We start from the raw sequence: 22,394 nt of genomic DNA, 5'->3' as shown, positions 1-22,394 counted from the left end.
ACTTTGGTTTCCCAGATTCACGATTAAAGTTGAAACTAAAAACTCTTGTTTTTGGGAAATGTAATAAAAGAGACAATTTGCACAAATAAGAATAAAAAATTACATTTTGCAATATAATATTCTTAAAGGGGTGGGTCACATTTAAGTTAATTTTTAGTATGTTATAGAATGGCCAATTATAAGCAACTTTTCAATTGGTGCAAACCATAGAATTCTTTCTTCCGCCGTCGGCATTGTGGTTCACAAAAGCTACATTCAAAATGCGAGTTTAGAGGTTAATAAATAAAAACTCACCCCGTTCTATTCATTCCTATGGGGTTTTTAGAACTGTTTTTATCAAATGGTGAGTTCTAACTTTCACTCATTGAGAAATGCAATTCTAAAAATCCCATAGGAATGTGAGTTTACATTTATTAAGCTCTAAACTCGCATTTTGAAAAAAATTTGTGCAAAGGCACACTTTTTTTTGCATTTCAGATATTTTTGCATTCACTTTTATTCAAGTATTTGAATTTAATGGGTACTTTGGAATTTAATGGGCTCTTTGCTTTTACTTTAAAAAAAATATATAAATTGAAGCAGCTCTGTAATAGAGGTGTATGGGGTGACATATAGGATATTTATCACACAAGATATTTTCCCGGAATTCCACAGCTCAGAGTCTATCTGTTAAAGGAACAGCAACACCAAAATATAAAACTGTTTTAAAGTCATGAAAATATAATGTACTAATGTGCTGCACTTGTTTAACTGATGTGTTTGCTTCAGAAATGCTACTATAGTTTATATAAACAAGCTGCTGTGTAGCCATGGGGGCAGCCATTCAAAGCTGAACAAGGAGAAAAAGCACAGGATACACAGCAGATAACAGATAAACTCTGTAATGTACAACAGGTTTCTTCAGAACTTATCTATCTCTTGTGTATCTTGTGCTTGAATGGCTGTCCCCATGGCTACACAGCAACTTGTTTATATAAATTATAGTGGTGACTCTAAAGCAAATACACAAGTTTTACCAGTGCAGAGTAACAGTATATTATATTGTCATTCCTTTAAAACATTTTTTGTTTTACTGTTCCTTTAAGGCAGGGGTCCCCAACCTTTAGAACTCGTGAGCAACTTTCAGAAGTAAAAAAGTTGGGGAACAACAAATGTTCTTGGGGTACCATATAAGTACTGTGATTGGCCAATTGGTAGCCCCTATGTGGATTGTCAACCTACACTGAGGCTCTGTTTGGCAGTACACAGGGTTTTTATACAACCAAAACTTGCCTCCAATCCTGGAATTGAAAAATAATCACCTGTTTTGAGGCCACTGGGAGCAAACAAATACTGCCTGCCGATTGGTTGACCAGAAGAAATAGTTTACTCCTTTCAGTTTCCCCCAGATATATACATTGCACAAAGAAAAAAACGTTGCCTCCAATAATGATTAATTATATCTTAGTTTGGATCAAGTACAAGGCTCTGTTCCATTTTTAAAAATGTGAATTGATTATATGGGAAATGGTCTTCCCGTAATTCTGAACTTTTGGATAACGGGTTTCCGACATACTCCATACCTATATGTATATATTAATTGCTTCATAAAAGCTTAGCCTTTGTAACCTGAAAAGTGACTCATTAGACAACTCTCCATTGTTCCAGCCATCTGTCAAGTCCAGCGGCTCAGAGCGACTAATTCGCACATCTCTCGACCTCGAATTGGATCTGCAAGCATCAAGGACATGGCACCACCAGCTGACGCAAGAGATTTCTCTACTAAGGGAACTGAAAGAACAGTTAGAGCAAGCCAAGCGCCTGGGTGAGAATGAGCTACCTCAGCGGGTGAAGGATGATGACACATTCAAGCTTCTGCTTAGACAAGTGGAGAAACAGGTAAGGAGGATAAGGTGCTCTAAAGAAACAGTTCAGTGTAAAAATAAAAGCTAGTAGTATAGATAATGTTTACATAATAAAAATGTTTCTAATATAGTTAATTACCCAAAAATTTCACGTATAAAGGCTGGAGTGACTGGATGTCTACCAGAACAGAACAGAACACTACTTTGTGCTTTTCAGCTCTCTAACTCCGAGTTAGTCAGCAACTTTAAGGGGAGCCACATGGGACATATCTGTTCAGTGAGTTTGTAATTGATCCTCAGCATGCAGCTCAGAATCAAAAGCAACAATTATGATCCATGTGCTCCCCCCACCTCAAGTCACTGATTGGTTATTGCCTAGTAACCAATCAGTGGAAACCGAGAGAGCTGAAAAGCACAAAGTAGTGTTCTGTATTATGTTATACATCAATCACTCCAGCCTTAATACATTACATTTTTCACTAACTATACTGCAAAATTTTTTATTTTGCACAATTTATCTATTTACCCAGTTTTATTTTTATGCTGAACAATGCCTTCAACTGTATCCTTGCCCCTGTGACTGTCACATTCATATAAAGAAGATGAACATGTTTATTACCAGTTATTAAGGGAGAAAAAAAACTCCAAATCTACATGGGCCTGTGTGAAAAAGTGATTGCCCCCCTTGTTAAAAAATAACTTAACTGTGGTTTATCACACCTGAGTTCAATTTCAAAGGTTATAAAGCCATTTCTAAAGCTTTGGGACTCCAGCGAACCACAGTGAGAGCCATTATCCACAAATGGCAAAAACATGGAACAGTGGTGAACCTTCCCAGGAGTGGCCGGCCGACCAAAATTACCCCAAGAGCGCAGAGACAACTCATCCGAGAGGCCACAAAAGACCCCAGGACAACATCTAAAGAACTGCAGGCCTCACTTGCCTCAATTAAGGTCAGTGTTCACGACTCCACCATAAGAAAGAGACTGGGCAAAAACGGCCTGCATGGCACATTTCCAAGGCGCAAACCACTTTTAAGCAAAAAGAACATTAAGGCTCGTCTCAATTTTGCAAAAAAACATCTCAATGATTGCCAAGACTTTTGGGAAAATACCTTGTGGACCGACGAGACAAAAGTTGAACTTTTTGGAAGGTGCGCGTCCCGTTACATCTGGCGTAAAAGTAACACAGCATTTCAGAAAAAGAACATCATACCAACAGTAAAATATGGTGGTGGTAGTGTGATGGTCTGGGGTTGTTTTGCTGCTTCAGGACCTGGAAGACTTGCTATGATCGATGGAACCATGAATTCTACTGTCTACCAAAAAATCCTGAAGGAGAATGTCCGGCCATCTGTTCGTCAACTCAAGCTGAAGCGATCTTGGGTGCTGCAGCAGGACAATGACCCAAAACACACCAGCAAATCCACCTCTGAATGGCTGAAGAAAAACAAAATGAAGACTTTGGAGTGGCCTAGTCAAAGTCCTGACCTGAATCCTATTGAGATGTTGTGGCATGACCTTAAAAAGGCAGTTCATGCTAGAAAACCCTCAAATAAAGCTAAATTACAACAATTCTGCAAAGATGAGTGGGCCAAAATTCCTCCAGAGCGCTGTAAAAGACTCGTTGCAAGTTATCGCAAACGCTTGATTGCAGTTATTGCTGCTAAGGGTGGCCCAACGAGTTATTAGGTTCAGGGGGCAATTACTTTTTCACACAGGTTTGGATTTCTTTTCTCCCTAAATAATAAAAACCCTCATTTAAAAACTGCATTTTGTGTTTACTTGTGTTATCTTTGACTAATAGTTAAATGTGTTTGATGATCAGAAACATTTTGTGTGACAAACATGCAAAAGAATAAGAAATCAGGAAGGGGGCAAATAGTTTTTCACACCACTGTATATATATATATAAATATAAATATATATATATATATATATATATATATATATGTGTGTGTGTGTGTGTGTGTGTAGTGGTGTTGTGGCTGGGAAAACACTAGCAGGACGGTAAATATCTCCCAGAGACCCAGCTTATGAGCAGAATAACAGACGCTGTGAGTGAGTCATACCCTGGGGAAGTGATGTCACTACGTAGGGGGAGGGGGGCTCTCTGCTCAGGGGTAAAGCAGGAAGTGGGTGTGTGTGAGAGACTGCTGTGAAGGAATATACTCCTGCGCTAATTGCTTTGGAGCTTGAGGAGATAAACCATACTGTTCTTTTGAACAAAGTGTGTCATTTCTTGTTACCAATACGTTACTATGCTCTGCAAACTCTGCTGTGAATAAAGCATTCAGTTTGCCTGGATATCATTGACCTTCTGCTGTGAAATATATGTCCCATACCTGTATATATTAAATACATGGTGGTCTGTCTGGAGAATGAAAACAACACTGGTTTAAAGTGAACTATGTTAACTAGTTATCTACGACTAGTATGTTATAGAATGGCTAATTCTAAGCAACTTTTCAATTCACCTTCATTATTTTTTATAGTTGACTGCATCTAAAAACACATGCTCTGCAAGGCCACAACTGTATGGCTATTGCCATTTTATATAAAACATCTTAATATGCAGACCCTCTCCTTTGCATGTTCCAGTCTCTTAATCAAATCGGTGTGTGGTTGCTAGGATAACTTGGGCCCTAGCAACCAGATTGATGAAACTGCCAACTGGAGAGGTGCTGAATAAAAAGCGAAATAACTCAAAAGACACAAATAATAAAAAATGAAAACCAATAGCCAATTGTCTCAGAATATCACCCTCTACATCCTACTAAACGTTAACTCAAAGGCAAACAACCCCTTTAATTAAACTCTCGTTATATTGCAAATTTGAATTTGGACCCTAGCAACCGGATTGATGAAATTGCCAAGCGTAGAGCTGCTGAATTAGATTCTAAATAACCACAAATAATAAATAACTGAAATCCAACTGCAAATTGTCTCAGAATATCACTCTCTACATCATAGATAGGGTAACGTGGACCCTAGCAACCAGATTTATGAAATTGCCAAGTGTAGAGCTGCTTTTTTAGAAGCTAAATAACCCCAAAACCACAAATACTAAAAAATTGAAATCCAACTGCTACTGTTTTTGTCTCAGAATATCACTCTCATGCAAAAAGTTAATTTGAAGGTGAACAACCCCTTTAATTAAACTGTCATTGTAATGCAAATTTATCTGGGCCCAGACTGATGAAATTGCAAACTGAAGAGCTGCTAAATAAGAAGCTAAATAACCCAAAAACCTAAAAGAATAAATAATTAACCCCAGCTGCATATTGTCTCAGAATATAACTCTCTACATCATATGGAAAGTTAATTCAAAGGTGAACAACATAAAATACATACAACATTTTTAGGATTGAGACTTCAACTGGTGTAGTAATATGTTTCATCAGTAGATAGAGCTATTGTAATATAAACTGATTGTAGTTTTAGCACACAGAGCTCTGTGCTTGATAAAGGAAAGTAAAATAACAACTTTTACATGGGTTCATCTTAGTGAAATTCATCCTACAACGGCTTGAATTGGCACTTTCTGTTTCCTCGTTGCACTAATGGTTATTTAACCACTAAACCACCCAGGTACAGAAGATCGAGCAGAAATACGAGATGCAAGCAGATAAGATGATGAGAGCAGCAGCAAAGGATGTGCACAGGTTACGAGGGCAGAGCAGCAAGGAGCCTTTGGAGGTGCAGTCATTCAGGTGAGTCTAATGAAATACACCTATGGGATTTGTATTATGTAAAGTGCTGTATTACTATATGCCTCAGGGTGTTATGCCAGGAGAACCCAGAATGTACACAAGGGATGTAAGAGGAATTAAAATAGGCTTTCACTGAAGTTTGGCCCTGCTTATTGTATAGTTCTTTACACCTCTATGCCATGTGCGACTATAAAAATACATTTTAAAAAATAAAGACAAATCAAAAGATTAGGCCAATCTTTAACATACAGGTATGGGACCTGTTATTCAGAATGCTCGGGAAACGGGGGTTTTCCAGAGAATGGATCTTTCTGTAATTTGAATCTTCATACCTTAAGTCTACTAGAAAATTATGTAAACATTAAATAAATCCAAATAGGCTGGTTTTGCTTCCAATAAGGATTCATTATATGTTAGTTTGGATCAAGTTTGGATTATTACAGAGAAAAATTTAATCATGTTTAAAAATTTAGATAAAATGGAGTCTATGGGAGATGGTGATTCCGTGATTCGGAACTTTCTGGATAATGGGTTTCCGGATAACAGATCCCATACCTGTATTAAGAAATGATTTAAAGGTGAAATCCCCTTTTAACTTCTTCCAAATAAAACCCTCTCTCCGTATATATATATATATATATATATATATATATATATATATATATATATATATATATATATATATATATATATATATATATACATACAGACTACAGAAGTCGCAATACTAGGATGATTAGTCATTTATTCAGATTTGCATTACATGGCAGCTCAGAAACCAGTGTGCTTTGCAGTAGGAATCATTAATCAGCTCTGAGCACCAACTTCTATGACAGACAAACCTTATTTTCTGCTTGATGATTTTTGAGGACCCCTAAAGCTTGGCGTCTCATGCTGAGCACATGCAGTGCCACTGACACTCGCAAAATGGTCAACCCGTGTTGACAACTTTGAAAGCCTGGAACATAACAGTTGTGGGACTAATTAACCTGTGTTTAATGGGGACATCCATGGTTATGGACTCCCATGACTAAAAAGGTGGCCAACAGGTTTTTCCTGTGAAAAATAGCCATCTTACAAAGTGATGCGTTTAACCAGACTTGCCCTAACTGGCACAGTTACCCAGGGTCCTACCCCAAAAAACGATCTACATACGTGTCAGTGCCAGAGCTTGCCCTTTACTGACTTTCCTGACTGACTCTCACCAATTTTCCTAATTTCGACATCCTGCTACCTGGTCTGGCTCTGAAGTCCGTCCTGCCTGTTGACCTTCATAGGCTAAAGAGGGAGTCTATTGCTCCTCACTGCCTTACAACCTTAAGGGTTGGTGCCACCTGCTGACTGAACTAAATATTACCTTAAAGGAGAAGGAAAGGTTAAAAAAAAGTAAGCTTTTTAGAAAGGTCTCTATAAATACACCAGTAAACCCTCAAAGTAATGCTGCTCTGAGTCCTCTGTCAAAAGTAAAAAAGGATTTCTTTCCTTCTATTGTGTATACATGGACTTCTGTATCAGACTTCCTTCTTTCATCTTAAACCTCTAGGACTTGGACCTGAGCATGCTCAGTTTTCTCCTCTCCCCCTCCCTCCCTGCTGTAATCTGAGCCCAGAGCTATGAGTGGGCAGGAAGAGACTCAAGCAGGAAGTTATTTTACACCAAGCTAATATGGCAGCTGCTATCTTAAACAAACAAAAAGAGAGCTTCTAGAACTGTTTACTTATAAAAGATAAAGCATTCTACAGAAAAAATATAGTGGCATAGCTTGCACTATTGTGGTTAATATATTGCCAATAATCTGCCTCAGTAGCTTTCCTTCTTCTTTAACTATTTACATGAATTAAGTCTATATTTCACCTTCTTACATCTGGACTGGTAGAGCAAGTTCCAGGGGCAGCTCTCTTCAGCCCCTAACAAAGTGCTCTCTGAGGCAAGGTTTTCACTTTTCCCAATCAGAGAATTTGCAATGGTAAAATCTGTTATATGTGCCGCTCCAAATCATGCATTTGTTTTGTGTTTCAGAGAGAAGATGGCATTTTTCACTCGGCCAAGAACGAACCTACCTACACTCACAGCAGATGATGTTTAATAATCACCATAAAGTATTTTATGTTCTATATTTTTTCGGTTCTGAGCACCACGGCAAAGGAAATGCAGCCTGGTGAAGCTGAAAATGTAATTGTGTGGTGTAATGAAGTTACAGAGTTTCATGTCACTTATTATTTTGCATTGCAATAACCAGCAGAGTAACACTGGCTTGAGGTACGACAACACAAGTGGACATTTTTATTTTTATCGTCATGATTACAAAACCAGCATTCCTTTTCCACGTCTGTATAGCTTGTATATTTAGAGCTGTATTTTCAGATGAACCGTTTCAGATGTTGTGTGTGTGCAAAGTATAACTTTTGTACAGTCCGCTTCAGAGATTTGTAATGCAATAAAATTCTATTAAAATTGGCTACTAGAAAAAAGGAATACTTACAGATTCACGCAACTTTTTGGACATTAACTATTTTGTATCGGATGTTTTAGCAAATTCGTGCTATATCATAAATGCTAAATAGACAATTTTATGATATAATACAGTTTGGAATATATTTTGAAATGCACTTACCACATTGTGGCCCCCATGGAAAGACAAATGAAGAAAAAAAATCAGTTACCGGTTCCTTAAATTGGTCTAAAATATTATGTGATGAACATTTTAGTGGTGCATAGTTACGGTCAAATGCAATTTTTGGTAATAAAAGCTTATTTTCAATCCGTGTTTGAATGTGACTTTCTGTTTTGCTAGCATGGGTGGATTCCAGGATTTGGGGTTATAGTTGCCAGATGATTGTGCCTGGCTAATAAGTACCAGTAAGCAGTAGTGGATCAAGTAGTTTCTGCACCCCATTGTGCACAGACACAAAAAAGAAAAATGGCAGTGCACCCAAACATCTAGGAGACCACACGTGCTTTTATATAAAGCAAAACACATTTTATTTCCCATTTTGTACACTTTGTTTGGATTTTATCTTCACTCTCCTATGTACTTAAATGGGTATTTCACCTTTACCTTAACTTGTAGTATGTTCTAGATAGAATGTCCCATTTTATTTATTTTATAGTTGAATTATTTGCCCAGCTCCTTCCAACTTTCAGATGGGAGTCACTGACCCCCTTCAGCTGAAAACCCTGAGGCTACAACTTTATTGTTATCGAAACTTTTAATTACTTATCTCTATATTCAGGCCCTCTACTTTCCATTTCCCAGTCTCTTATTTAGTCCAGTGCTTGGTTGCTAGGTTGAATTGATCCCTCACAACCAGTTAGCTGCCAAAATTTAAAAACCATAAAAAAACAAAAACATGTTGCAAATTGTCTCAGAATATCTATCTCCGCATCATACGGAGGGGGTTATTTACTAAACTCCAAATGCAAAAATCATGAAAAATTCGTGATTTTTTTTTTAAATCTGCCTTTTAAAAAATCCAGATTTTTCCGGAATTTATTAAACCCTGAGGATGGAAAAGTCCGAATTTGAAAATCCGGCATCTCATACCTGTCGAGGTTGCATATAAGTCAATGATTTTTTGATGTGTGCTGAGCTTTTGTGCAATACCCTGAAGTTTTCGGAGTTTTCAGGTGAAAATTTCCGAAAAAAATCATGAAAATCAGATGAAAAAATTGTGAAAATCTGATTTTTTTTTTTCCCGTGGAGCAAATTTTCAGGAAAATTTAATAATAAATAAGCGTAGAAAAACCAGAGCAGATTTGATCGGAGTTTGTAGCAGAAAATATTGAGATAAATTCAGACTTTGATAAATAACCCCCCCTCAAGTTCATTTAAAGATGAATTCCCCCTTTCTGTTTTCCTTCCTTTGGGCACGGTGGACCTATCAAACCTGCAATCAAATGGAAAAAACAAATACAGTATTTAGAGACAAGCTCCCTGCACACGCCACCTTTTCTACTACACCTCAGGTAGGTCCAGATTGAGAATTAATATAGGCCCTGGCATTTCAGGTACACAGAGGCCCAATCAGCCCCAACAGCCCACTAAATACTGACTTTCTATGGCACCTTATGGCAGCCCCTCTGGCATTTGCCAGAGCCCACAGATTGCCAGTCCGGGCCTGACCTCAGGGTATTCCACCAAAGACAAACAAAATCCATAAAACAAGAGACAAATACAATTAAAACATTTAGAATTGTACTGTCTTCTACAGAATAAATCTCCCAGTAAATCCCCTAGAGTTCCCCACAACTGCCTCTGTGCTAGTAGTGCCTGCCCACAGCATTGCATCTGGCATTACAAAACACAGTGGGCCAGATCAGTGCAGAGATGCCTACTAAAGGGCACACTGTCTGCTAATTGTTAGCATGTGTGCCACTCACGATGCACACAAAGTATCAGTAAGCGTTGGATAAGTGTCGTTCTGAGGTTCTGCCTTTGTGAGCCTAGGAAGGGGTTTCAAGTTCATTGTAGTCGAAACTTGCTGTTAGTTGCTTCTTGTTGCAGGAATGCTGTTCTTTGGCAGGCACTCAAAAATGGTCAGGATGGAAAGCAAGACACATGGAGTCGAACATAAGGAGATTTTAGAGAAAAATTTATTTTAGGCTGCGGAAAGTTCAACATCCACCAAGATACCAATACATCTCTGCGCTAAAAGTGGGTTCAGCAGGTATTGACTGAATCCTTATGCAACCAATAAATGTCTGGGGGGTATTCATTTTTGTCTCACTCAAAAATATTTTTTACCTTCAACAATATGTTGAGTAAACCAAATTATGACAATCTACATATAGGGACCCATTAACGTAGCTCGAGTGAAGGAATAGAGGAAAAATAGTTCGAATTTCGAATGTTTTTTTTTTGGCTACTTCGACCATCGAATGGGCTATTTCGACCTTCGATTTCGATTCGAACTAAAAATCGTTCGACCATTCGATAGTCGAAGTACTGTCTCTTTAAAAAAAACTTTGACCCCCTAGTTCGCCACCTAAAACCTACCGAGGTGCCATGTTAGCCTATGGGGAAGGTCCCCATAGGCTTTCTAGCAATTTTCTGATCGAAGGAATTTCGTTCGATCGATGGATTAAAATCCTATCGATCTAAGTATTTGCGGTAAATCCTTCGACTTCGATATTCGATCCCCTAGTTCGCCACCTAAAACCTACCGAGGTGCCATGTTAGCCTATGGGGAAGGTCCCCATAGGCTTTCTAATGTTTTTTTGATCAAAGAAAAATCATATAATTGATGGATTAAAATCTTTCGTTCAATCGTTCGAATTGCGGTAAATTCTTCGACTTCGATATTCGAAGTCGAAGGATTTACATTCGGCAGTCGAATATCGAGGGTTAATTAACCCTCAATATTCGACCCTAAGTAAATCTGCCCCTAAATAAATCTTAATTCCAGTGTATTAAAATTATATATATATACGATTTACTAGGGCCCCTAAATCGGTGGGCCCCTAACAGTGTTACGCCACTTTAAAGTATAATTCACTTTACTATTATCCTTTAGGATGACATTCCCTAGCTTGCTTTAGTTACTGAAAGGGTAGGCAAGGGGCAAATGGTAGTTCTGCAGTGTTTGATATAAATAGGGACACTATGAGCCTATGAGTAAGTGCCCCTATAGGCACGAAACGCGTTAGGTCTTCATGTCCTAATAAATTTTTCTACTTTTTATATTTGCCTTTTTATTTTTGGAGACCCTCACACCCTTTGGATACAGTGTTTTTGGTTTTTGCACCTTGGGACTGAGGTGAACTGTGAGTGTTTTCTCCTTATTATTTCTTCTACTATATATTTTTGTATCTTTACTCATCTAATATTTATTTGTTGAGTGGTACCATAGATACTTTTTGTTATGTGGCAGTAGCACAAACCAAAGTATTTTCAATAAATAGGGACACACCAAATCCACTATTTTATGATTTGGCCCAATCCTGAATACTTTGTGAAAGATTTGACCAAATACCAAACCAAATCCGAACCCTAAATGAATATGTAAATTAGGGGCAAAAGAGGGAAAGAGAACCACATGCTGCGAATGTGGTTAAAAATTTTTGACTCCCTTATTTGTGTGACGAAAAGTCACGTGATTTTTCAGATTCGGTTCCGCCAGGCACTTGGATTCGGCTGAATCCTGCTGAAAAAGGCTGAATCCCGACCATTTGTTGCACACGAAAAAAATAACAACCTTAGTTCAACAGACAGAATATCAACATGGGAGCACTCAAATTTGTTTGCCCATATTCCTGATGAGTGCAATATTCTATCCTGATGTGTATAGGAAAAGGATCTGCTCATTTTCGGACATAACCACAGTTTATACCCAGTTTTATAGCTTCTATGTTTGCCTGCCCCTATCCTTGCTGCTCACATACTGTGCCTTTTCAATATGAAACCCATATCTTTCATTGTGAATTGTTTCCCAAACTGCTAGCTGAATGAGAATCTCCAAGACACGGAGCACTTGCCGGGCTAAAAACACTCGTTTATTGTTCAAACATTTTTAAAATCATAGAGCGCACAAACTTAACACTCTTGACGCGTTTCGTGGATTAAACCACTTCCTCATAAGCATAAGCAAACTGCTAGCTGCTTGCGTGTTTCAATGTGCAACGGCCTAAAGAACGAATGAAAAAGCACCAGGAAAACACCTCCCTTTTCACTTCCATTGTTATTGCCTTATGTAAGGTTTTTCCCCTGGGTAATTCTTCAGAACAGTGATAAAAGGCCCAGTCTGTCATAGCAAGTATATTGTCATTATTTTTTTTTACTCATATGGTGCTGGTATATTCTGCAGCACCTTCCACTTATTATACATCATTCACATCGGTCACTGCCCCAGTGCAGCTTACAATCCATTGCCCACATTGCATTTACACAGACACCATGGCCAGTAGGGATTTCCAAACTGTCAAAATGATGTAAATAGATCACGCTGTTGGCTTTGTAGAAAATTCTTTCAAGATCCAATTCAAGAACTAAACCAATATTTGAAGTATTGCTTAGTAAAAGACACTTTCCTCTGAAATGTGGGGTCAGTGTCAGAGGAAATACAGTTGAAATGTTGCAGCTGGGCTGTAAATGATACATTTCTTTGCCTGCTGATGAGACATTTTTATTTTACATTCCTGAATCCATGTTTGTTTTAATCCAGTGTTGAAGCAGACCCTGTTATAGTTGGCTTTCCTATTTCTACTACAGTTCTACTACAGTTCATTGACCTGTAGTAACCCCGATTAAGCAGGCTATAGGTTTCTATAGCAACCAAGAGTGACAGCATCACAACAAATAGCAATCTATTATGACATCATCACAATCTCTGTGTGACATCATCACAATAAACAGCAGGCCATTGTGACATAATCACAAACTACGAAGGCTTTGCTCTTAGCCTGTTGATGAGAGATCATTGTTATTTAAATCTCAACAAGAACACATAACAACATGTTTATTCTGTAAGTAACTGCTCTTTTTACCATAATACTGAAATTCTTAGCATCAAATAACCAATTTTATAGACATGTATACGTTTATATATATTTTATAAGAATATTTTATAAGTAAAAAATAAAACCAGGGTTTAGCTATAGTATAGAGATGTTTAGGATATAGTACATATAGGCTTTAGCCTGTTGGCATGTATGAAATGGATTTAAGCATACAGGTATGGGACCTGTTATCCAGAATGCTCAGGACCTGGGTTTTTCCAGATAACGGATCTTTCCGTAATTTGGGTCTTCATGCCTTAAGTCTATTAGAAATTCATTTAAACATTAAATAAACCCAATAGGCTGGTTTTGCTTCCAATAAGGATTAATTATATCTTGGGACAGCATTATAATGTCATCATGGGTACAAAGTGATCCGAAAATTATTTGATTCAAGCGTTAAGGCTAATATACATTTTAATATATATATATATATATATATATATATATATATATATATATATATATATATATATATATATATATATATATATATATATATATATATATATATATATATATATATATTATATATATATATATATATAGTTTTGTTGAAAAGACCCGCACTCCAATTCTTTGTTAATCAAACAAAATTCTTTATTAGGTACCTCAATCCGATGTTTCCTTGAAAAAGGCCCTAATGTGGCCAAAACGTCGGATTGATGTACCTAATAAAGAATTTTATTTGATTAACAAAGAATTGGAGTGTGGGTCTTTTCAACAAAACTATATGCATTAAATTTGACCCTGCACCCGTATATATCAATGGAAGACCGGTCTTTGGTGTGGCTGCTTAACAATGAATATATATATCTATATATATATATATATTCTGAAGAGCAGCACACTCACTCCTAAAGAAAAGGCAAAAAAGCCCAGGTTCTGCCACAAAAAGTAATGTCAGCAAGAAGAGCACAGAGCACTCATGGGACTTCTGTGTAAAACTTTAATGGTGTAAATCAATGTTTCGTCCTACACAGAGGACCTTTATCAACACATCACAAACAGTTCCCCATAACAAAACAACTATTTCAGCTGGTTTGATTTGGGGAACTCTATTTATTTTAAAAGGTGTTTTAGCTTGAGTGTATTGTACTGTCAATAAAAATTTGAAGATTTTATTTTTGAGGGGATTTCTATGCTGTTCATATGGTTTACAATATACCACCCTCTGGGTTTCTTACCAGTGAGAGGTTGGTTATAGGTTTAGCTGATCTTTTCAATTAAAGCAGCAAAAATACTAAATAGTGCTCATTCTTGTATTCATTTTTACACACATATTTGTACAGTATATTTATATATATATAGTATATAGTCTGTGTGGCTTTTTTTATATTGGCAATGTAATATCTACTAGTTTATCCACATTGTCTGGCAGCCAAATAGAAGCTGGGTTAGAACTGTATTTTGTTGTCTGTAATGGAACAAACCCTTGGCTGGGAAAAGAAATAACTATTACTTCAAACTTGGCCTAAACAAAGCAGAAGATAAAGTATTAGCGAATATGGTTCTTTTAGCCGAAGAACGATTCAGGACTCTACACCTTTTTTTGTTGTTGCTACAAACAAATTTTCACTTCTACTGTACACAAATCTTAATGATTTATTTATGGTCAGTGAAACAGAAAGTACCTGTATGTATTAACTGATAGCTTAAGTTGCAATACGTTGGAAAATAGAGTCAATGTGAGCCTGTTATTGACAATACAGATGTTTAGATCACATTACAGGTAGCTAATATACAGTACAGCAGATATTATACAATGGAAATGTGAATATTGTTTTTTTTTTCATAACCACTGATATCTTTTCTCTTGTCATTTCAGAATCATTTGGCAAATAATTCAAACAATTTACAACTATATATATGACAAAATCTTTAGATTCGCTTATTTTATCAGTTCAAAGCGCATCCAACATGAAACAGATCAGTACTTTTTTGAAAAAGAGGATATTGAAAAACAGGATGAAAAGCTTGATGAACCGGATTTCCCTAAACTCGGCAAATGTTGCTCAATACTTCTTATTATTGCACTTGCTTTCCTTATGGCAGTGAGTAATACGGACAACATCATTTATAAATGTAAGTTTGGACTTATTTACTTTAGAATCCAAGACGTCTGATATATCAGAGTATAATGTATGCATTTGAACCAACCAAAATCCTAATTTCTTTCTCTTCTTTCTCCAATTTGTTTTTTAGCTGTCCGTCCCTACATAGAAGAGGAATTCGAAATAACGGACTTTTATTCGTCAGTTATAACTCTAAGTAATATATGCTTTATTTGCATCATTCTTCTAAAATTCTTTGTTTGCCATTATCTCTAATGCTTTAATTTCTCATTATATCTGTTGTTTAAGATACTATCATATCATCCTATCTGTCATTATACTTATTACTATAAACTGCTACCTAATGAATCTATAGTTTCATGTATATCTTGTTATTTGCAATTGGCATCTCACAGTCTTCTTTTCTCCCCTCTATATAGTGTTTGTTGGCAGCTGTGCAACCATGGCCCCGATATTATTTTATTTCTGGAGTACCTTCACCGGACTAAGAGTAATATCAGGAATTGTCGCCGTAATGGTCATGTTCGGCATTGGCAGTACTTTAGTTTCAGAGAAGGTAATAATCTGTTTATGACAGCCAATGGCATTTCAATTCACTACACATATAAAGACAGTACCTACACAGCAATTCATTTTGTTCACTCTGTATCCTATCAATGCATGAGTTTTTAATATGTATCTTTCTGATTCTTTAGTCATTCTGGACGTTTGTGTTACTTCGAAGTCTCATGGAATCCGTAAAAAGCCATTATTTAGCTGCTGCTCCAATGCTGGTAGCAGAACTTTTTGATACTGACCAACGACGTAAATGCTGACCTTACTTTACATTCTCAACACTATTGGAACGTAAGTACCCCATTTTTGTATCTAAGATTGTTAGGACTTTTTTTCTGTACAATCTGCATTCTAGCATGGCAACTGTAAGTCCCTAAATGCTCTTCTTCCTATATCTTCCTGTGAGTTTATATAATAATGAGAGTCTAAGCTGATAGAAAATAATTCCATTTACTGCCACTTACTTTACTTTAACCCTGTCCTTTTTTTTGTTTTTACCAGTTTTGCGGGGACCTTTATTGGAACGTATGTAAGCCAGCGTAATAGGAACCGACTGGCGTATGGCACTGCGGGTAAGAGAAATATATATGGAGGTATTAAAGGCTGGGGTGCTATTATATATATACCAGTATAAAATCATATCATTACCTTGCAAACATGAAGGGTCATACTTCTCAAACTTTAAAAATAGAACTCGCCACAGGTCCTGGGGACGATTCCATTCTCTCTATTTACTTGTAAGAGATTTTTTTGAGGTAAAGTGAGTAAACTCTCCACTTACACCCTATAATAAATATGCTTAAAAATCCACAGGAATGAAGTGACAGTGGCAACATTTCACTCTGTTAATCTGCTGGGGGCTTTATTTCACATTTTGAGAAATATATTCTCTATTCTCATATGCTGGGTCACATAACTGATATTTATTTTTATTTGGAAACAGATTGCACCTGTACCTTGATGTGGTGGCTCTTGTGCTTCTAGCAGCAGTGATGAGAAAGCAGGTCGAGGTGGTTTTTATGTTGAAGGCTGAATATATCAGAAGAGAACTAAAGTTTACTCTGATATTTTTGATCTGATTTTAAAGTGAGTATCCTCTTTATCTTTTATGTTTGGTCTGGCAATATCTGATAGACAGGCATATATTTAGCTAAGCCCGTGTATGAACACAGTTATAACGATGAGTAAATTAAAGTGTTAATAACACCCCCCAGAATGGCAGTACCTCATATTATTCTCACAGATTCTCCTTTAGATGTGAGAGATTCCTGTTTCAATTATTATAGTTACTTCGATTAGTTTTTTGCTTGAGCTCATGTGTATGAATGATCTTATTTCAAATTAAATGAATGGAATGGACAGAAAAATACGACTTATACCGATTACCCGTATTAGGGTGCTTTTAAAAACATGCAAAAAAAGTCAAAATATGAAGCTTCGTAGAGATCATTAATTTACGGCCTTACTCGATAGAAATGGGGTCCATTAAAATTTTGGAGGTATTAGTCGAGTATCAGTGATGCATGAAAATCAAGTCAAGTAGAAAAATGTCCCTTATTGTAATCCATATCATTTCTCTTCTTTCAGCCGCTGTTTGGTCTTTGCTGTTTTGGGTTATGCAGCTAGTATGTTCATTACTAATGAGCATGTATACATATGCTCCGAATGTACTGAGAAATGCTCGCATGATGTTCAAATAATCACCAGCCTTGTCTGACAGTTGACTGCACCTTCGATGACAGGTAAAACCCCCGTTTCCTTCTCTACTTGCCAAATTCTGTTCTATTACACACAAATAATATATTGGGACTTGTAGATTTTAGTGTGTGTGCAATTAACTTTCACCAATTAACTTACTTGTTGTTTTACTTCATACAAGTTCAGGATGGTTTGCAGCTTCCTTGAAAATGATTATTTCCAAAACCGAAAAGGATGTTGCATGTTTAACTAACAGTAATCTCTCTTCTTATTTTTAGATTGATCTACGGATGTGCAAATGTCTTGCTACTTGCAATCGGCATTATTTCTCGGCGTGAAGATCAATGCACATTATAAAAAGCGGAATCCACATGGAGAGCCAGTTGTGTGTATCGTAGCACTTCTGGTCTCTGTCCCACTTATGTGCTTTGGATTATTTTTTGTAGGAATTAGTTCTGTCGTATCCCAAGTAAGTTTTACAATTGCATTACTACTTTATGTAAACTGTTAGAGGCATTGTAACTATTACATTCTATAAGATGAACTTCATTCAACCTAACTGTCCTCACTTTTTCTCAACAGATTCTCTTCTTCCTAAATGGGATTTGTTTGGCTATGAACAAGGTCCTTATCAACGAAATCATCATGGTAATGTATTTTTCTTCTTTGACTCACCCCCCCCCCCAAATGATCCACCCAAATGCTTACAAAGGTGTTAGCTGAGCTAAGTGTATTGTAAAACTGAATGGAGGTGTAGGGTTTCGATTCAACCTCTATAAGGCTCATTTCAGTGCATATTGATGCAGGGAACCCTGGTGCAACTGCCACCTTTGACTTTGGTGGTAATTACATGGTTCCCTCTGTGGTCAATAGTCGGTGCACACTTACCCCTATGAAATTATACATGTGCATGTATTTAATGAGGCATGAGCACCAGAGATCTGGAGTATGATATTTGCCAGTTGTATATGGCTGCAGTATCACAGAAAGAATTCCTAAGAACAAGGAATAATGCATCAGGCAAAATTTAGATAAAGGCGTTGGTACACTAAGGGGCACATTTACTATGGCGCGAATATCGAGGGTAATTACTTTGATGCGATCGATCCTAGGAAAAATTGAACCATTAAAGTCCTTTGAATCGAACGATTTGAAGGATTTTAATCCTCGATCAAACGAAATTCCTTCAATCAGAAAATTGCTAGAAAGAAACAAGTACTTCGACTATCGAATGGTCGAATAGTCGAATGATTTTTTAGTTCGAATAGTTCGATTCGTAGTCTAAGGTAAAGTAGCCCAATTTGATGGATGAAGTAGCCAAAAAAAAACATTTGAAATTCAAAGATTTTTTTCTTTTATTCCTTCACTCAAGCTAAGAAATGTGCCCCTAATTGTTATCTTGGGTCACTATAGTTGCCCAAAAATCTTACAACCCTATTACATTTTGTTCTCTTTCCCCAGATGGTAGTGTATCCAACCGCGCTCTTGGTCATTTACTGAAAAGTCAATAACTAGGATTGCTTGGAAAAGAAGGAGGCCCGAGAAAGAACATTTATGGGTAAGTAGCTGCTCGGTTTTTGAAATACTTGCAATCTCTAGTAATAGGGTTATAAACCTTTTTTTGTCAGCTGGAAAATGTATGTGTATTGTGTGTGTGTGTGTGGTTGTGTGTGTGTGTATATATATATATATATATATAAAATGGCATTCTACAAAATGCCAGCATTATACCACACTACCATATTTATTTTCCAATAGATTTTTAAATTTATGAAGATAAACTACTTCAGAAGTCTGAACTGATACCAGAATCACGCAATGGAATTTATCTCTTACATTTGTCCATTTATCGGCTTTGGTCGGAGCAGGATGTTTCTGTGTAACTGCAAAATACTTTGAATATTATAAGAAAAATGTAGAAGACTTTATGAATACACCATTCACAGATGTGAACAACCCTTGGATACGGTGGAATTCATCTGATACAAAGTAACATGATAGATGAAGTTGAAAAAGACCCTCGCCTGTGATGCTTCTGAAATGTTCTGTGATTATAATAAAATGAAAAGTTCTGTAATATTGCTTAAAATACAATAAAAAGGAATATTTCATATTGAATGTATTGTTTTTTCAGCTTACTTGGAAAAATGTGTTGGTTAAATAGCCCTAATCTCTTCAGTCTGCAAGTGACTTAACACTGGATATAAAGTAAAAAGCTGCAACTCTGTCTCCTCTCAATGATTTACCCAAGTGTGGATACAGACAGTAGAGGGAGCACGTAGACAGAGGAGTGTAAAACTGGGATGAGTTTAAGCAGTTAACAATGCTTACTTGGAAAACATTCATTTATATGTTAGGGACCATTCATAATTAAATAGCCAATTAGGTAATGTGAAACAACTTTTGATTAACCATGTGTCTTTAAAGGAGAACTAACAATGTCTGGAAATGCTGTATTTTATTTCTGGTCTTATTGTATCAGCTCAAAGGTTTAGCAGCCCCATGCCCAAAGTTGTTCACAGCAGTCTGAAATAATAATCTGTATTGTTATTATTATTATGTGTAAGCTGACAAGTTGCATGTTTCAATCTAGATATTATTCAGTCACATCATACATCTGACGTTGTAAACAAATATTAGACATTTTATATAAAAATCGTATATATACTGTACTCAGTAAGTTAAGAAAGTACCTCGGGAGGTGCCAAGAAATATAATGGATGTTTCATCCTCAGATCAAGGGTGAGATTTTTCAGGGCTGGGATTTTCTGAATTTCTTTGGACCTGGTTTAATTTTGCAAATACCCACGTTTCATAATGGAGGGAAAAAAAAGCGATATGATTTGTTTTCTTTAAAATATTATCATTTGGAATTCTTATTTTTGAAAATTTATGTCTGATTTATTATTAGAGTCCCGGACAAAAGGTGCAAGTTGAACTAATGGCGTGGCGAATAAAAAAGAAATTCGAGTGAGCTGCTGGAGTGCCAACTTTGGGGCCAATTCATTGTAGTGTAGTTTAAACACAGGGTTGTTTTCCATAAGCCCCTCAGCGCTGCATGAGTCAGTCTAAGCGAAAGTAACTGAGGCGGCTGATGCTGCAAATCTGGCGCGGGGGGGGTCTCTTCAGATGTTGATTCTTAGCTTTAATAGCTTTTTTTTTTACTTTATGTGGCTCCCAGAAAAAAGGCAGAGCAATCCATTTTTAATTCATCATTTTAATCAGCTGGGTTTAAAAACTGACTACTGTTCCTGCTTATGACACCACAGGCAACTGGGTAACAATGATAACCCTGGTTGGATGAGATAGGGGTCGGCAGTTAAATTCTTATCCACCCCTGTTGAATTTTATAACTGTCCCGTGAAACATCATTTTTTTTAACACCAAAAGGCATTTATTAGAGAAGGAAGAATGCTGCTGCTCTGTTTTTCTCAAGGCAAAAAAAAAACCCCAACTGTCACAGGGCCTCTGATTTCAAGGGAAAGTACTGGCTGAGAGAGAATATGTTCAGCCAATCAGCAGGCAGTTGTTGTAGAGACCCGGGACAAAGGATTTGCCATCCATGCTCCCAGCTTGTTATAATAGACACCACCTGCAGCGTCACTGGGAAGGAAAATTCAAACCAGTCAGCAGGCTAGTTGATGCCAACAAAACTGCTGCAGGCATGGCAAGAATTGTTGGTGTTTCCTTCCATAGAGGGGAAAGCCCATTAGTTCAGCCCTTGTAAGCCCCACTCATTCCTATATTTAACAAGGAAAGCCAGAAATTAAATCCCATTTACATTGTCACAACAAAAGTTTAAGCACAGAAAATCCTCCAAATCAATTTTAAAAAAAAAAAGGATATGATTACTGGTATGCTGTTGAATTTAATGAGGCCTCAGTTGTTGGCACTCTTTTGCTGCTTAGTCTAGCTAATAAATGGGGTGTGCCTCAAACTAGGGCCATTTTTCTACACGGATTATACTGTCCAGTCCGGGTTTGGTTTAAAAATGCTGATTATCCTCTTTCTGTTATGTGAATATACTGGCACGTTCTGGGGGGGTTGGGGGTGGGGGTCGTTTTTAAATGAGAAAAAAATTAAACCCTAAAGTAAAAAAAAATCCCAACCCCCGCCACCCCTACAATTAGACCCCCCTCCCTTTCCTCCCCCCCCCCACCAGCCAGCTGCTTACCCACAGGCCAAATGGCCCCTAAGTCCCTTACTTACCCCTCATTGCAGATTCTGTCCAGCGGAAGTTCACGGTGGAGCCGGCGAGGCCATTCTTCTTTCTCTTCAATAATCTTCGGAAATGAGATCGCGTGATTTTATCGGCCATGCCATAGTTTGAAGCCAAATCTTCCTATCCGGCACAACTGCACCATGCGCCGTGGGGGAAAGTCACAGAAATTTGCCCAATTATTGCCGGGGCTTCCCATTTCCGAAGAGCTGGATAGATGCTTCTGTTGAACTGTATATGCGGGGAGAAAAACAGAAAAGAAAAAAAGAAAAAGTTTAAAATGGGTGGATGGTTTTGCCTGGTGAAAATTTTAAAAAGATTTTAATGAAGTTATAGTAAGGAAAAAGTAACTGCGTTAAAATACTACGCTCCAAATCGGTCTTCGTTTCTTTGGTAAGTTTTAAGAAACGAAAATTGGACGTCCATTTATTCTTAACCAACAGTACCTTTTTTAATTATAATATTGTTACACGTGGAATTCTATTAAATCAAGGAGGATACTGGAGAACCTTGTGGGTTAACGGCTACCTTGAAAAAACATTTTTAAAAGGAGCACATGGGCTTCTGTATCAACTCCAAATGTTTACAGCATAAACCATCCAGGAGATAAAGAAGGCTTAAGCAAATTGCTCAGGTTTGCCAATCCCAACTTTCCCCTTCCATGAACCTGATAATCTGAGCCAGAGCTATAAAGTAGAAGCAGAAAGAGAGGACAAGCGGAAGTGATGTCACACAAAGCTAACATATTGCAACCTGATATACTAAAATAAAAAAGAAAAAAGGAAATATCATAGAAG

General features: G+C 37.1%; 2 protein-coding genes across 2 annotated transcripts in view; both read left to right on the top strand.

Annotated features, from left to right (window-relative positions):
* The window catches only part of wwc1.L (WW and C2 domain containing 1 L homeolog), a 107,887-nt gene extending 99,570 nt beyond the window's left edge, over window positions 1-8,317 (top strand). The window contains exons 21-23 of the mRNA XM_041586170.1: window positions 1,648-1,878; window positions 5,435-5,556; window positions 7,576-8,317. Of these exons, the coding sequence (XP_041442104.1) occupies window positions 1,648-1,878; window positions 5,435-5,556; window positions 7,576-7,642 (420 nt within the window). The 3' untranslated portion in view covers window positions 7,643-8,317. The remainder of the gene's footprint in view (window positions 1-1,647; window positions 1,879-5,434; window positions 5,557-7,575) is intronic.
* A 6,452-nt stretch (window positions 8,318-14,769) lies between these two features.
* On the top strand, window positions 14,770-17,661 carry LOC121401230 (protein spinster homolog 1-like). The gene is made up of 5 exons (XM_041585562.1): window positions 14,770-15,135; window positions 15,256-15,321; window positions 15,545-15,681; window positions 15,821-15,929; window positions 17,657-17,661. The coding sequence occupies exons 1-5, from the start codon at window positions 15,099-15,101 to the stop codon at window positions 17,659-17,661; spliced, it is 354 nt and encodes a 117-aa protein (XP_041441496.1). The 5' UTR covers window positions 14,770-15,098.
* Window positions 17,662-22,394: the final 4,733 nt, after the last annotated feature.

The sequence above is a fragment of the Xenopus laevis genome, chromosome 3L (assembly GCF_017654675.1).
Source record: "Xenopus laevis strain J_2021 chromosome 3L, Xenopus_laevis_v10.1, whole genome shotgun sequence".
Classification (NCBI taxonomy): Eukaryota; Metazoa; Chordata; class Amphibia; order Anura; family Pipidae; genus Xenopus; species Xenopus laevis.
This window is presented reverse-complemented; position numbering and strand designations above follow the sequence as displayed.